The sequence below is a fragment of the Hipposideros armiger genome, unplaced genomic scaffold, assembly GCF_001890085.2.
Source record: "Hipposideros armiger isolate ML-2016 unplaced genomic scaffold, ASM189008v1 scaffold_910, whole genome shotgun sequence".
In the NCBI taxonomy this organism is placed as follows: domain Eukaryota; kingdom Metazoa; phylum Chordata; class Mammalia; order Chiroptera; family Hipposideridae; genus Hipposideros; species Hipposideros armiger.
In genome coordinates, this window is record NW_017732260.1 from 543503 (window position 1) to 560959 (window position 17457).

General features: G+C 49.6%; 1 protein-coding gene across 7 annotated transcripts in view; it reads left to right on the forward strand.

The window, feature by feature from the left end:
• The first annotated feature begins 3858 nt into the window (after window positions 1–3858).
• Window positions 3859–17457, forward strand: part of ANKDD1A (ankyrin repeat and death domain containing 1A) — a 43639-nt gene continuing 30040 nt past the window's right edge. For 3 of the 7 annotated variants that reach the window (XR_002122530.1, XM_019630414.1, XM_019630413.1), the window contains exons 1-4: window positions 3859–4193; window positions 8020–8123; window positions 10734–10832; window positions 14685–14783. Coding sequence is in view for 6 of the 7 variants with exons in the window: in XM_019630414.1 (XP_019485959.1) it covers window positions 3938–4193; window positions 8020–8123; window positions 10734–10832; window positions 14685–14783 (558 nt within the window). In the remaining variant the exon portion in view is untranslated. The remainder of the gene's footprint in view (window positions 4194–8019; window positions 8124–10733; window positions 10833–14684; window positions 14784–17457) is intronic. The other 4 variants (XM_019630411.1, XM_019630410.1, XM_019630412.1 and 1 more) reach the window with 4 other exon arrangements.

Below are 17457 nucleotides of genomic sequence, written 5' to 3' on the forward strand. Positions count from 1 at the left end.
CCGCCGGCATGAGGAGTTGTCAGGCCCTAAGCCTTTTTAATTTTTTTATTATTATTATTTTTTAGCTGAGCCATCCTGCCACCTGTTGGCAGTTCAGCTTGGGCCGGGCATCTAACCGCTGTTGCTCAGAGCTCGCACTCATGAGTGAGCTCTTAACCAACTGAGCCACTCGGCGGGCCCTGTCTAAGCCTTTTGATCAATTTACCAATTTATAGGAAACACCGGAGGCAGAAGAACATGTTAAATGATACTAGGGAAACGTCATCAGCAAAATGTGGGAATCTCTACAGAATAAATGACCCAGTATATCAATAAATAAATTGTGTGTGTGTGTGTGTGTGTGCGCGCGAGAGAGAGACAGAAAAAGAGAGAGAGAGAGAGAGAGAGAGAGAGAGAGAGAGAGAGAGAGAGAGAGAGTCTGGTTGGAGGGAGAAGAGAGGCAGAGGAGACTTGGGTGGACAGGTGGGGGCCAGGTGGCGGCCTTATTGGGATGAAGGGACCTTTGGGAAAAGAGATATCGAAACATGGTTTTTAGGAAGTTTTGCTGTGTCTGAACTTTCCTGAATTCCTCAACACTTTAAAAATAATGACTTGCATTATTCTTCAAGGCTTTGGAACCAGACTAGTGTTTCTTCTGAGCATGATATGACAGAGCAATAGGTTCTGAGTGGAAACAGGTGGATCCAGTGTAGTGTGTCACAGAATTACATGTGTGACTGTGCTTTGGAGGAAAAGCCTGCTGTGAGTGGGACAATGAGGGACACTGGAAAATTGACATTTAGGCCAGTCTTGAAAAGTGACAAGGAGCCAGCCATGGAAAAAGGGTGGGGAAGAGGTGTTCCAAGCAGAAGGAAATAGCAAGTGCAAAGGCCCTGAAGCAGAATAGAGGAAATTTCATTCTGCTGCTGGAGGAACTTTTCACAAGTTTAATTTTATTGCTTTTTTCCTCCCTGAAGATAAAAAAGTACATTTAAAAATAATTTATTTATTTATTTATTTATTTATTTATTTATTTATTTATGTATTTAAGCTGAGCCATCCTGCCATCCGTTGGCAGCTCAGCGGCAGCTCAGCTCTGCCAGGAATCGAACCGGCGACACTATTGCTCAGAGCTCACACTCTTGAGTTAGCTCTTAACCAACTGAGCCACTCAGCTAGCCCTTGTTTATTTTTAAATTTTATTTTTTATATTAGTTTGAGGTGTAAAAAACAACATAATAATTAGACATTTATACCCCTCACAAAGTGATAACTGCCCCCCAAGTCTACTACCCCTCTGACACCATATATAGCTGTTACAATACCATTGACTATATTCCCTATGCTGTATTTTACATCCCGTGACTACGTACAGAGGGTGCCAAAAAAAATGTATACACATTTTAAGAAAGGAAAAAACTGTATTAAAATTGTAATACTCAATATATACTGATAGCAAAAGATGAATACAAGTCATGTGTATACATTTTTTGGGCACCCCAGTATATATTTAATTATAGTTGAAATTCAATATTATTCTACTTCAGCGTCAGGTGTACAGCGCAGTGGTCAGGCATCTATACAATCTATGAAGTGATCCCCCAATAAGTCCAGTACCCATCTGGCACCCTACATAATCTTTACATTATTGATTATATCCCCCATACTGTATTTCACATCCCCCTGACTATTTTGTGACTACCAATTTGTAAAAACAAAAAGGACATTTTAAATGATATGCATTGCTAAGTTACAAAGTTAATAGGCTAAAATGATATGTAGAGCTCATAAAGGACAATAATTGGCATTGTCCCACTGTCAAACCAAGTTTTTTCACTTTCATATTTTGTCATTATTTCTAATCAGTGTTAAGGTCAATCACTTCCTTATATCACACGAACTCACACAGGTCCGGAGGCCACCCCCTGTCTCCCACCCCAATCCCCAACACTGTACTCTCAGGCCCTCTGTCCATCTCTGTCAACCCTGGTGGTCTCTGAATTACACATTCTTCTTGTCTCTCAGCCACACAGTCCCTGATGCCAAAGGGATGGAGGCAGCAAGTATGTGAGGCTGGATACTGTCTGCTTTAACAATGACATGGAGACGGCAAGTGTGTGTGTGTGTGTGTGTGTGTGTGTGTGTGTGTGTGTGTGTGTGGTGTTAGGGCTGGAGATGCAGGGTAAAATGGGCTCTGTATCCTGGCAGGGACAGGAAAAGGGCGGAGCCAGGGCTTGGCAACCCCAGATATCTCCTTCTAAATACCACCAGAGCTCTTGAGGCCTTGCCCAAACTGGCCCACTGGATTTTGCACCTATACTTTTACTCATAAAACCATAGTTGTTTTAGTAAAGTACAAATTTTCCAACCCCTCCCAGGCATCATGTAAAACTGAGGTTCTGACTGTGGTTTCCTGTGTCCCTCCTCCATCACTGTGTACCCCAGAATATGGGTGCCCCAGTTTGAGATGCTCAGAACCAGAGCATTTCAGGAGGAGGAGAGCAGGCAGAATACACTGCAGACTTGGGCTTCTCTGAGGATTGAATGCCAGCAGAGACCCCTAGACTCCCAGTGAGTGGCCCTGAGGACTCTGAGAGGAAGTTGCCCACCTCTGTGAGGTGACAAGGGCCATCATGGACTGTGTCCTGACACTGGCTTGTGCCCATTCCCCTGCAGGGGATGCACAGAAGCAGGCTTCACAGCCTTGCTCAATGAGAGCATCTCTGTAGCTTAGGACTCAAGGACATTGGCTATGGGAACACAGGGCTGTGGGACCTCAGGCCTGTGGTCACTCAGGCTTTGTGACTCAGTATCTGTGTCTCACTATCAGTTTTCTCCCTGGAAAAGAGGTTCATAACAGCATTTACTTCACAGGGCGTGTGAGAAGAGTGCATGAGATAATGCTGATGTATAATAGAACTGACACGGTGGCTGGTACACAGTTGGTACTCTGTAAATGAAGACAGTACAAGGAGATTAGATATGCTTGAGGAAAATAATGAATAAAAGCCTAAAAAAAAATAGATTGGGATGAAGTGGTGTGGACGGCCTAGAAGAGTGATTCTCATAATTTAATGTGCACATCACCAGAGATGTTGTTGACATGCAGGTTCTGATTCAACAGGTCTGGGCTGGGGCCTGGGATTCCGCCTTTCTAACAGAATGCCACCCAAATAATAAAGAAGAGGAACAGCAACTAGGTAGATTGCAAAACACAAGTCACAGTTCTATTTGTTAAAAACAAAAACATAAAAACAAAACCCCTCTAATGTCTCAAGATATTAAGTAAGAACAAAGAAAAGCCAGGAGGGCCATCTTGTGGAGGAACCTGCCACCAGCGCTGGGGAGCCCTCAGCTGCTCTTTAGTGACCTGGAGAAAGATCACTGTGCTGCATCCAACCATGGACCACCGGGCAGGACCACTCACAGACCCTACCTCGAACCCATCTGTTTTACAGATGAGGAGGAAGAAAAGAGCTGGATTTTAGGGTCACAGTTCGCTGAGTATTATTTCCCTCATTACTGCCAGGCTGTTTTCCAGAATGGCTGCTCCAGGCTACACCCACCCGCAGCGACAGTTCCTCATTCCCCACCAACATTCGGCATTGTCCAGCTTTCTAACTTCTGCCAGTTTAACTGGTGTGATATCTTATTGTCATTTCCACTTGTATTTTTCTGATCATGAATAAATCTGACCATCTCTTCATACGCTTGCGGGCTTGCTGGGGTTTCTGTTTCTTAAGAGCCTGCCCAAGTCCTTGGGGTCTGGGTTTCAGCGCCTGGGGACAGGCTCCTGAGCCCCGAGGACGGGGCCAGCGGTCGGCTTTGCACACACCTAGGGGCGCGAGAGGCTGGGACAGATCCCAGGGGAGACACGCCCAGGGGGATTTGCGGAGCCCAGAGTGGCCTCAACCCACCGGACTCGGACCCCCAGGAGGGACCTGCGGCCTGGCCTGGGATGGGCGCGGGGTGGGGGAGGCCGCAGAACTGCGCCGGAGTCATACCCAAGGGACCAGACGGAGGCAAGGGGTCTGGAGGAGCGGCTGCGGCGCGCGCCTCAACGCTCCTCCGCCCCAACTCCGCGCCCAGTCCTCTCCGCTCCCCTGGCGCCGCCCGGGAGGACGCGTGCTGGCGGCCTGGCTCCCGAGCACAGCGGCCGCAGGGGCTGCGGAGCCGCGGTATGGAGGAGCAGCTGCCGTGGGAGACCGACTGCCGTGAGTCCTCGGCGCCGCGGGGCCCGGGGGGGGGGCGGGGGCGGGCAGAGGCCGAGAGCATACCGCGCACCCCTGCGAGGGCGCCCAAGGCTACGATTGGCTCAATCCGCGTGGCCACCTTCGTCCTGGGCTTCTTTGTGGCGCCGAAAGGAACGCGCACGGAGCCGAGGGGACCTTGGCCCCGCTCCTGAGACTCCGGGGCGCCAGCCGCCAGGAGAACAGGGAGCTGCCGCGGAGGAGACCTTAGCTAGAAATAAGATGATAATGCGTTCCTTTATTGAGTACTTACTTTGTATGTCAGGCCGAGCCAGGACAGGCATTCTGTTATCCCCATTGGTTTTATAGGTAGGACCTATTGCTATCTCCATTTTTGCAGAGCAGAAATCTGAAGCTCAGGGTGTTTAATTAAGTTGCCCAAGGTCACATAGCCATTAAGTGGTAGAAATGCTGAAGGCCCCAGCTCCCCGGTATGTTGGGGTTGGATGGAGAGTGGAGACCATACCAGATGGGGGAACTGAAACCCAGAGGAGAGGAGCTATGGTGTGCTGCAGGTGGGATGAGAGCCCTTCAGGGCCTTGCTCAGGGAATGTGCCTGGTACTGGGGCCTCCAAGCCACGCCGCAGCATCCATGTGGGCATCAGCTGCCCTTGTGGGGCTTTGGCTGGGAGAGGGGAAAGAAGGATGGTGCCAGTGTCCTCACTGGGATAGGGGTGGAGTGGAGGGGCTCTGTCAAGGTGCTAACTATGTCAAAGGGTACAGGGTTCTGCCTGGGGCGGAGGATCACTGTGACCAGGCCCTTAACAAACTGTGCAGCAAAGGAGCATTGGGGTGTGTGTGTGTGTGTGTGTGTGTGTGTGTGTGTGTGGAATTCTGGGCAGAGGACCCAGCCTGGGCAAAGACTCAGACGCCAGAGTGCAGGATGTATTCGATGTGGCCAGAAAGAGGATGCCTGCGTTGAGGTGGATGGAAGAGATGAGACTGGACTTGATTTCATTGGCACTATGCAGGCTAGGGTCTGCTTGCTCTCATTAGGACTCTTAGCTGTTTGCCAACACAAACGAGACCACTCACCCTAGGTTTCTGCTAAGATAAAGGGAGTCAGAGCTGGAAGGGACCTTTTCAGGTCACTCTATTCACCCTCCCCCAATTGCACAACTGAAGAAACTGATACCCACAAGGGGAACATGACTAGCCCAGGATCCTTCTGCTAGAAAGTGGCAGAGTGGGTACTGGAACCCCAGCTTCTCTAAGCTCACACCTAAAGTGCCAGCTCTTTTCCCCAACCTGGATCCTGGTAGGTTTTAGCTAAGGGACTAAGGAAAGAAAAGCTTGGGACACAGTGCTTCCTAGGGATGTTTGAGATCTGAGAGGGGCTCTTCCAGAAGGGCCCTCTCCTCACCTGCAGGAAAGGCAGACCCCTTCGGGAGGTGGGGAAGGATGGAGCTACCAGTGGAGGCCACACTTGGAAGATGGTGTTTTCCCCTCCCCCTGAAGTAGTGACAGGAAGCCGCCTTCCCCTAGGGGCCTCTTTCCTGCCATTTACGTGAGCTTGTGTCTTGGTTTTCCATGGGGTTAATGAGTCTTAATTTAATTAGGGCAGCATCTTATAGTTCAAAGGCCCCTGAAGAGATTTAATGATTTGTTTGTCACCCATTCATTCAATAAATATATGATAGGGCCTGAATTTGGGGAGTCAATAGTTAACAAATCAGATCAAAATCTCTCTCCTCATAGGCTTATATTATAATGGGGGAAGCAGACAATAAACCTAATAAATACGTGAATATGATGGTGAGAGGTGCTGTGGAGAAAAACAATGCAGGGAGGTGGGTAGAGGAGGTGCTTTCCTCACTGGCTCAGAAGGCCCTGAATGAAGGAGGCCCCACCACTTCCTAGTATTTGGCCACCAGAATTTATTCTCTGATCTTTTGTCTTGGAGGAATAATAATGATGATGATGATGGCATTATTTGCCAGATACCATGCTAGAAGCTTTTCATACCTTATATCTAATCTTTACAATAACCTTGCAGGGCAGCCTACATCCCCATTTGACCGATGAGGAAACTGAGTCACAGGATAATTAAGTAACTAATTTATACAGCCAGGAAGTGGCTCAGCCAGAGCTGATTACCCTGGGGCAGCAGCTCTGAGGTCCACAGGTTGTATCTGTGAGGTCCCAGAAAGCCCAAGACCCTCTTCCACATCTGGAAAGTGATGTGGAATTTATCAGGAAAAACAAACCGATGACAGGCCTGCCTGTCACCTCAGTGTATCCTAGCCTTGCCTGCCCAGACGCTGGCCACATGTCCCTGGATACACAGAGGGGCTGGGTCTGGACATTCACACTGAACCAAATATGCAGGATGTGGGTTTGGCAGCAATAACACCACAAGGTTACCTCCTCTGTAATGACCATGCAAAAGGTCAGGAAATATTTGTCCCTTGTGTCTAAGCCTTTCTGGAGGAGGGACAGGCATCCATTAGTCTGGGGATTGTTAGTGTCACTCATGGAAGAAGAGTTTTGTGGATTCCTTCCTGTGCCCAGCCTTCGGCCTACTGTGAACTGTTTTTGGATGGATTGAGAAGGTCAGGTGTGGGGCCGGCCGAGTGGCGCAATGGTTAAGAGCTGGCTTGGGATGCCAGAGGGCCCTGGTTCGGATCCCACATATGAGAGCCAGTGACACTGCCCTCCACAGCTAAGATGCTGAACAACAGCTCAACCTGGAGCTGGGCTGCTGTGAGTCGCCGGTGATGGCGTAGGCTGCAGCCCCTGCTGCAGTGGGTTGCCATGGGTTACCGTGTGTAGCCAGCAGCCAGCATGAGCAGCCAGCAGCCGCTGTGATTGGCCGTCTAGAAGCCGGCGACTGATCTGCCTCACCCGGGAAGAGCGCAATGATGGTGCCAACTTGGGCCAGCGAAGCAACATCCTCCACAACTAGACTGAAGAACAAAAGGACAGCAACTTGTCTGTTCCCCTTCCCCCAATTCCCCAGCGCTGTTCCCCTTCCCCAATTCCCCAATAAAATATTTTAAAAAAAAAAGGGGAAGGTCAGATGTGGCAAGGACTCCAGGAACTTGAGCTCCAGGCAAGGAAACCAGATATCCTTACAAGCCAAGAGCAGTCAGGATGATGGCAGTATGGGGGTCACCAGGCCTGAGTCCTCCTGACTTGGCCACTAACCCTCTGAGCCCACTGCTGCCTGTGGCAGGAAGCTGGCAGGGGAGCTCTGAGGTTCTCTCTAGTCTTGAAATTGTCTGAGATAAAGTGCACTGATGAGGGTGACAGCAGTACAGACAGACCACAGAGAAGGCACATCAGAGTGGGCCCCATAGTTGGGAGAGGAGAAAAGAAGAGACGGAGGAATGAGGACAAAGAAGCGGGGTGAACGCAGTAGGTGGTTCAGTAGATCCTGGCTGCTTTCTACACAGCACTGTGAAAAAGGTAGTTGTCAACTCCAGTGAGGATGAATTGCATTCCCTTCCTACGAGCAGCTCTGGGGAGCAGACATGAAACCTGGATGATGGGGCACCTCTGAGAGGGGAGGGATACACCTGGCTCTGCAGATGTTTTTGCCCATGCTCTTCCATCTTCAGGTTTTTCCCGAGGCTTGGCCATGTGGATGTGTGGTAAGTTAGAAGGAAAAGCAGCCTGTCTGGGGAAGTGCCTACCCTGAGAGGGAGAAGAGGCATGCCCTCCACTTGCTATTCCTCTGGAAGAACCCCACCCAGGAAACATTTGGGGCCAGGGAGAGACTGTTCACTGCTCCTTGTTATGCAGTGTGGAGGACCCTTCCCCTCACTCCACATCACTTTTCTCCCCCCAGTGCTTCCTCTGGAGAGGCAGCTCCATGAGGCCGCCCACCGGAACAACACCACGAGGATGAAGGAGCTGATTGAAAGGAGAGTCAACATCAGATCCAGAAACCACGTGTGTAAATGGGCTCCTCCAAATAGGCCGGGATAGGGACAGTGCGGTGGGGACACCTCCACCCAGGAGGGACAGTTCATGGAGCCTGCATTTACATGTCTTGACTTGGGGGAGGCTCAGGTTGTCTACATTGTCTCAAGACCTCTGAGGCTTTGCCCCAGGTCAGGGTCAGGATTCTGAGCCAGGCTTGGGCAATTCCAGAGCTCATACTCTTAACCCCTGTGACGTATCTGCAAGGCATATCCAGGGAACAAAGGTTATAGTCAGGAGGGCAGGTGGGTGAGAGATCAGGAGTCAGAGGCTGGCAGACAGGTAGATAGGTGCAGACACCTGGAAGGACAAAGATGGAGTGGTACCTGTGGTCAGAAGTCCAAGGTTTTGAGACCAAGAGAGACCAGACCAAAAGCATCTGAGCATGCACGAGGCAGCAAGTTCTCTGAAGGCCACCTGTGTCCACTGAGTGTGTAAATCTGCTGTGGGCCTCCACCTGCTCTCAGGTGTTCAAAGCCAGGCAGGGAGGCTGACCAAGCCCCACTGATCAGGCTGCAGGTGGGGTGGTCCAGATCCCTGCTGGGGAAGGGGCCAGAGGGAAGGCTCATTCCTTTCGGCGTGGGACACGAACGATAGGCTACTCAGGGTAGCCTCTCCCCACCTTAGGGCTCTGGCTGTCAGGAGCATCTTACAGGAGATGCCAGCCTGGGTGCCAGTTCAGCGGAAGCTGAAAGGGATGGATGTAGAATTCCTGATCGCAGCAGAGGCTGCTCTGTGTGGGGTGACATGAGAGGGGTATGACCTGGGTCTTCAGAGCCTGCCTGGGTCTCAGTAATAGTAACAGAAATTCTGGGGTGTGTCTGGTGTGTTTCAGTTTTCAGAACACTCATCTACCTATTTCCTGGTGGTCCTCACTCACCCCTGGAGAGGTGAGGAGGGCAGGAGGTATTAGTATTATTTATAGTTTGAGGCAGGTGCAGAGGGGCAGCAAGTCACCTTAGCTCACACAACATGTTATTGGTGACTGAAGCCTTGATCTCAGTCCTGGACAAGCACTAGCAAGGAAGCATGGACTTGCAGGATGATAGGATGCTAATACCAGACTCATTCATTCATTCATTCATTCACTTATTGATTCATTCAATCAATAAGTATTAAGGGCTAGGTGTTAGGGACATAGCAGATCCCATGGCAGTCATGATTCCTGCCCTCTTGGAGCCGACAGTCTGGTGAGGGAGGACAGACATTAAACAGAGTATTATGAGGTCAGACAATTAAGTTCACAAACTCATGCTAGAAAAAGTGCTACACACCTCATTGCTGACTATCACTACAGTCACCGGTGAAGTACTCCCCTTGGGAAATTATGCGCCAACGCCAGCACCTAGTTCACCCTTCAATACTATTTTGGAACTCTTTCTGGAATGGCCATCAGAGCTATCGTCGTATTACCCTTGATGTCCTGAATGTCATCAAAATGCCTTCCTTTCAATATTTCCTTCATCTTCGGGAAAAGAAAGAAGTCATTGGGGGCCAGATCAGGTGAGTGGGGAGGGTGTTCCAATACAGTTATTTGTTTACTGGCTAAAAACTCCCTCACAGACAATGCCGTGTGAACTGGTGCATTGTCATGATGCAAGAGCCATGAATTGGTGAAAAGTTCAGGTCGTTTTCATCTTTTTCATGCAGCCTTTTCAGCACTTCCAAATAGTAAACTTAGTTAACTGTTTGTCCAGTTGGTACAAATTCATAATGAATAATCCCTCTGATATATAAAAAAAAAGGTTAGCAACATTGTTGCAACAATTTCTTGAACTTAATTGTCAGATCTTGTATATTAAACAATTCATTCCCACTGTGATAAGTTGAGAGGAGGTGAGGATAGGAGGGGACCCGCCTCATCTGTAGGGGTCAGGGAAGGCTTCACAAGGAAGTGGTGTTTTTGCAGGAGTCAGTGAAGAATGGCAGTGCTCCAGGCAAAGGCTACAGCATGTGCAGAAGCCTTGAAGAAGGAACAACAGCTAGTCCCCAGAGAGATCATATGGAAAATTAGTGTTTCCTTTCATTGTCCCCTCTCAAGCAGAAGACTACGGAGGGACCCTGGCTTCCCCCAAGCCTGCTTAGATGTGCTAGGGCCAGAGACCATGATAAAGGGTGGTTTGAGAATGAGGTGTGGGGTCAGGACCCATCAGCCCTGTTCTGAGGGAAGGAGGGGACAGAACCTAGGCCCTCAGGGACTCTTGGGGACTTGGAGAATAATCACAGGCCACAGGTGGCTGCCCAGCAGAGGGAGCAGCAGGAACAGACTTAGAGGGGAGAAGCTGGTGTTTCTGAGAACTGGTGAACAGGGCCAGGTCATGCAGGGCCTCCCAGGTCCCAGAGTTAGGAGTTTGTCCCAAGAGCAGTGGGGGGGCTGTAAAGAGTTTTAAGTGGGGGACAGATGGATCTAGTCCTTGTGTTTTACTGCATTTGTTTCAGCTGCTGCCATATGAAGGAGGGGGGCCAGAGTGGGTCACCAGAGCCAGCAAAGGTCCTTCCATTCTGCAGACCAGCTTCCTGGCCAGGTGGTGGGCCAGGCAGCCAGCCGGTGCCTCACAGGTTTCCTCTCACTCCCGGCAGGTGGGCAGGGTGGCCCTGCACTGGGCTGCAGGTGCAGGGCACGAGCAGGCTGTGCGGCTGCTCCTGGAGCACGGGGCTGCTGTGGACGATGAGGATGTGGTATGAGACCCTTATGGAGGCACGGTTATGTGTGCATGTCTGTCTGTCTGTCTGTCTGTCTGTCTGTCTCAGGGTGGGGGGAAGGGCACTGGAGCTGATTATGGATCTCTGAGCCAGCTGTCATTGCTGAGGTTGCCACAGATGTACAGGAGCAGGGTGGGCAGGATGTTAAAGTTTTTAGGGGCCAGTGACACTGCACTGATTCCATTTTTCCCTTGCACAGTCATAAACATCTCTCCATTTTCAAGGGCCCTTCCGTTCTCAGAGAACCTTTCCAGTTCCTCATGATACCATGTGAATAAGGAGAAATATGGGCTGTAGAAGAGATAATTGGGTGGATTAATAAAAGCCTTAATAGAAAAGTCATCAGAGGTAGGTCTCTCATGGTATGCCACAGGGCTCTGTCCTGGCTAACCCTTTAACCAAGAACTTGCATAAAGACTAGCAGTCTTACTTAAATTGGCCGGCAGCACACTGCTGAGATAGAGCACTGAAGAATAACAGGATCTACAAAATTAGCTGTACATGTTTGGGAAAAGGGCTGAATCTGACAATGGTATTTGACAGGGATACATTTAAGAGTCTAAATTTAAATTTTTTAAAAATTGTAAACTTCCTGGTAGAGATTTAGCTTCCATGGAAATACTTTTCTTTGTCCTGACTTCTCTCTGCTCCCGTGCCCCATCCCTGGAGGTCTTGATTACAAGCTGGGGCTAAGGGTAGGGCAGCAATACGTACCTCCTCACTCCTCCCTGCACCTGCTTAGGCCTCAGTTAGTGGCTTTGGGAGGAGACTGTCTGGGATCCTATGTCTGAGTTTCCCAATAAAACAATGGAACCTCTTTCGTCAGCCCTTTGCCCACAAAGACCACCATTATCACCAATGTGCTTTGAGATTTCTTCCTTGAGGGACTGAGAAAAGAAGATGTGAGGGAGAATAGTAAGAGAGAGTGCTTTTATAAACCTGTTTTCTTTGCAAATAACAATGAATATATTTTGAAAAATAAGAAGGCTGGTGAGCATGCCTACTTTAGTAACAGGGGTAAGGGAGACACTGGAGAAAAATCCTCTTGCAAGGGGAAGATCTCTGGTGATATATATGCCACAGGGCTCTGTCCTGGGCAGTTTCCGGAACTAGGACTGTGCGGTATCCCTGGGGTTCCTACTGGCAGGAGGCTGTGGCTTCCATGATTCTCCTCCCCACAGCCCTGAGACTTGACCTTTTTTTTAAAAAAGATTTTATTGGGGGAGGGGAACAGCGCTGGGGTATCGGGGGAAGGGGAACAGACAAGTTGCTGTTCTTTTGTTCTTCAGTCTAGTTGCGGAGGATGTTGCTTCACTGGCCCAAGTTGGCACCATCATTACACTCTTCCCGGGCGAGGCAGATCAGTCGCCGGCTTCTAGACGGCCGCTCACTGTGGCTGCTGGCCGCTCACACTGGCTGGCAGCTACACACACGGTAGCTTATGACAGCCCATGGCAGCAGGGGACTGCAGCCTATGCCGGCACCGGCAACCCACAGCAGCCCAGCCCCAGGTCGAGCTGCCATTCACCATTTTAGCTGCAGAGATCAGTGTCACTGGCCCTCATATGTGGGATCCGAACCGGGGCCCTCTGGCGTCCCAAGCCAGCTCTTAACCAATGCGCCACTCGGCCGCCCGAGCCTTGACCTTTTTAATTCCCAAGCTCGTGTGGGCTTCTCCCTGCTTCACTCTGCCCTGTGCTTATTCATTTCCTTCCTCACTCAGCCAGCCCACAGTTACTGATATTCTACCAGGGGCTGAGCTCTGAGTCAGTGTTGGGTCTCCTTGCCTCTTTGGCTCTAGCTGAGACCAACTCCAATCTCCATCTGAGGAACTGTGGCGAGTCCAGCACTTTCCGTGAGATTTCAGGAAGAAACTCTTGTGGTCACTACTAGCTCTTACTTTCAGCTGCTGCTCAAATTTTGCCACCCACTTAAATTTTTGCAAATAACCCTTTGTCTCCAACCTGGCATCACCCCTAACATGGATCTCAGTCCTTTTCTCTGATTTCCATAGAAACCTCATACACCAGGTTTTGGGTGTGGGACAGGCTGTCCAAAATAAGAGATGGAGGGTATTTACATCACACACGAAAACAATGTAAAAATTCTAAAGTTCTATCTTTGACATTCCTGTTTTTTAAAGTCTCTTGGCACTTTCCTTGTGTTGGGCACAGCTTCTACCCCCACGTCCCCTTTCAATGCTGTCCTTGTCCCCCTCCCTCTCCCTGCCTGCCTCCAAATTTGTGCCTGTTTCTAAAGCAGAGCTGCGAAACTTTCTTTGGATGCTCAGGTGCCTGCGGATCCATCAGTTCCATCTGGGCTTCACCTTTCATTCCAACCACTTGTCAAAGCTTTTACCCAAACATAGTCCCTAAGAGGAATTCTGGTGCCAGCTACTAAGACCCCTTTTCCTGTCACCCCTCACAAAGGCTCCTCATGGAGCCAGTGAGGAGGCAGCTGTGACCAGGATGTTCCGTGCAGGTGCTGGGATGGGGCACCTCCCCTCCACCAGAGGTCCAGGCTGTGAAATTGAGCCTGCTTGAAGATTAAAAGCTGGCCAGCCCTGTCCTCTGGCCCCTGCCTTAGGCCCTAGGGAGCTTGGAGCATGCTGGGGTGAGGGCAGATTAGGGGAACCCTGACCCCTTAGCTCTTGAGGCGGGCTCTGCATTTTTGCTCCCAGCAGCACTAGGGAACATTTGCCCACTACAGGCCTGCTCCTTATGCTTGAAGGGAGATTTTTTTGCCCATCAGAACAAGGCCACGCTGTGGGCTCATTCTACGTATGATAGGCCTTTGGCCTTGCTAGGAGACCTAGAGTCACACATGACCCTGTTTTTGTGGGAAAATGTGTTCGTGGGGACCAACACCATCTTTGGCCTAGAGGCTGTTCTGTCCTCCCTCAGTTTGGGGCACCCTCAAAATGTGTCTATAAGTCGGGTGTTTATAAGACCCGAACACCAGCCAAGGAGACACAGCAAAAACCATCACCGGGGTGGGGTGGATGGCTAGCTGTCGATGTATCTTGGGAGGTGAGTTTGGAGGCCTGGGGGTGCTCTTTACAGAGAAGGGGAGATGGGGGTGAGGGCTGCCCTCAGATGCAGAATCCCACGAGGACTGAGGTCAGTGAAGAGACTCTGGGGACCTTGAGCACTTCGCAGATGTTGAGGAAGAGCATCCTGCAAACAGGTGCTAGGCCATCATCGGAAGAAGGCCCAGACATATTCTCAGTTGCTCCCAGGGGCCTCTGGGATGGAAAGTACAGGGATGCAGATCTCAGTACAGAGCAGGGAGGGACTTTCTCGTGGTGAGCAGTGTGACAGTGCAGTGGATGTCTCGTGCGTGGCGAGGAGCCGTCCTTGCACGTGTGCAGACTTAAGCCATTAGCCTGGACCATGTTCTTTCAGAGATTCAAACAATTGATTCTCAAACGCCAGTCCAGGAGGTCTTCACCAGTCACAGAAAATCAGAAAATAAGAACAATGTAGTGTATTTTTCGGGAAGCCATATTTGGAAAGAGTACATTCTGAGACTGGCTCCTTCCAAATTGTTTGTGTTAAAATGGTCCCTCTTTATGAAATAATGATGAGAGTACATGGCAGCTGTTTTATTTTGCACTCCTCCTCCCCAAAGCTTACAATAATAGTCCGTCAGCCTCTATTTTAAAAAATTTCCTGGACTTTAAATTCCTAAAGCTTGGAGCTCCCTGGCCTGGGCAGCCTTTATGGTCCCTTATGATTGCATGATTTTACAATACAGACATGGGCCCAGGTGGCACAGCCACGCCTCCTCGCATTCTCCTCACCTCCTCGCCTGTGTCCTCTCCCCTAGTTTGGGATGAACGCGCTGCTCCTGTCTGCCTGGTTCGGCCACTTACGGATTCTTCAGATTCTGGTTAACTCTGGAGCCAAGATCCACTGTGAGAACAAGGTAAGACCTCGCTGGCAGCCCCCTTGCCCCCACTACCCCTGCCCCCTCTCTTCCCCGCCCTCAGCTGTACCGGTCTGTCCCCATCACTGCCCACTCGTGTCCCCCACATGCCCCTGCCTGCCCCAGCTTGCCCTCTGAGAACCCTCTGGAAACCCCGGTTGAGCTCAGCTCAGTGAAGCTGCTCTCACTGGGGCTGGGAGAAGGACCTGGGGCGCCTCTTCCATCAACACTGAACACCTCTTTCTTCTGATCCCCCACCCTTTACCAGGCTGGATGTTAGGACAGTCCCCAGCCCTTTGACTAGCCTCCTTATTTACATAAGAAGGATCAAAATAACACCTTCAGAGGGTGGTTAGAAAGATTAAATGAGAGGGCCTCCTCCCCTCTCCCAATGGGCCCTGCGTCCCCTGTGCTCTGGGTGGTGGGATAGGAGGAAAGCATCTTTCACCAGACTCTGGGACCTTAGTTAAGTTACTTTACCACCCTGAGCCTCACTTTTCCCCTTTGGAAATGGGGATACTAGTAGGAGAAGTAAGTGCAGTGCTGTGTGTAAAGTACCTGACACAGTACCTGGCACATTAGGGGGCCTGGCAACTCCTTGCTGCTCACTGGTGTGTGCTGTGGTTTGAGTGAGGAGGGCCCAGCCTGTCAGAGTGCCTGGAATACCTGCACAGTGGTCCTTAAGAAAATGCAAACATTTCTGGGCCAAATGCTGTCAGCCAGGGGTTCTCCAACTGGGTCCTTAGAATTCAGGGATCCAGGGACATAGATGGGAAAAAAAAGGACATACTAGTTTCACTAACTTCTGCTTGAAAATTGGGCATTTCTTTCCATGATGCATGAATGCATGGTCTCTTGAGGCCAAGGCCGGAAAGTTACATGCTATGTCCTCTATAGCTTATTGCTCAAAGCCCATCACAGGGCCAGCCTAGAAACAGGGGATGGAAAATATTGGATTCCCCTTTGAAAGGTAGCACAGGACTGTCCCTTAGGGTGCTTCCAAGGCGGGGAGAAATAGCTGCGGCCAACGTTGCAAACAATCTACCTGTCTTCCTTTCAATCCCTTGTTCACGGCCCTCCCCACAGGTATTCATCTCAGGAGGCTGTGGTCTGGGCCACACGCCATTACCTCTGTCTGTTTCCCATTAACATCCTACAGTGCATTTAGTCATCTTTTCTTTTCCAATCGTGTGACGGTTTCTCAGTCTTCCCTTGTTTTTCGTGACTTTGACACTTTTGAAGAGTACTGGTCAAGTGTTTTATAGAATGTCCTTCAATTTGAATTTGTCAGATGTTTTTCTCATGATTAGATTGGGGTTACAGAAATTTGGGAAGACCACAGTGGTCAAGTGCCCTCCTCTTTGCCTCCTATCAGGGGGCATATGACACCATGGTTTGTCCCTGGTGATGTTACTTTGATCCAATTCTGACACCAGTTCCTATGTATGTGTTTTTTTCCATACCACCAAGCAGCTAACTCAGTTCTCCATGGACACTGACTGGGTGTCCCACAAATTTAACTAAATTCTGACACTATCTACCTGGAGACAGTGTCAGATTCCACAGGTTAAGGGCTCAGCCCTACAAGACTGCCCCACTTCAGATGCCAATCCCCAAGTCCACACTGTTATCTGGGATTCTGACCAACTGGCTATAAACCAGAGGTTCCATGACCCCCTCCCCAGGTTCGATTATTTGCTAGAGCAGCTCTTGGAACTCAGGAAACCTGTTTACTTACTAGATTACTGGTTTATTACAAAGGATATTAAAGGATATGAATATCACTAGCCAGATGAAGAGATATATAGGGTCAGGCCCCAAACAAAGAAGCGTCTGTCCTTGTGGAGTTTGGGCCCAGCACACGGATGCATTTTGGTTCACCAACCCAGAAGTTCTCCGAGCCCCCTTCTTTTGGGTTTTTATGGAGGCTTCATTATGGAGACACAATTGATGCAGTCCTTGGCCATTGGCCCTTGATTCAATCTCCACCCTTCTCCTCTCCTGAGATGTTAGGGGGAGGGACTAAAAGATCTAACCTTCTAATTGAGGTTGGTTCCCCAGGCAACCAGCCCCCACCTTAGGTTTCCTAGGGGCTTTACGTTACTTCATTAACATAACAAAAGGCATTTATTGCTTTCACAATTTAGGAAATTCCAAAGATTTTAGGAGTTCTGTTCCAGGAAATATTATTATTATAAATCACAATATCACGCTTGATTACTTGGTTAAAATGGTGTCGGCTAGGTTTCTCCACTGTGATGTTAACATGTTCCCCTTTTTATACTCCATTGTTAGAAACTGTTTGTGGTTTTAATTTGCATTTTAATAATAACTAATGATATCAGATATTTTTCCTGTGCTTATTTGCATACTGTAAATCTTCTTTGATGTCCAAATTATTATTATTATTTTTAAAAAAATTTTTTTTTTTTTATTGGTGAATTGGGGGGATGGGAACACTGCTGGGGAATTGGGGGAAGGGGGACAGACAAGTTGCTGTCATTTTGTTCTTCAGTCTAGTTGTGCAGGATGTTGCTTCACTGGCCCAAGTTGACACCATCATTGCTCTCTTCCCGGGTGAGGCAGTTCAGTCGCCGGCTTCTGGACGGCCGCTCACTGCGGCTGCTGGCCGCTCACGCTGGCTGCTGGCTACACACGGTAGCCCATGGCAACC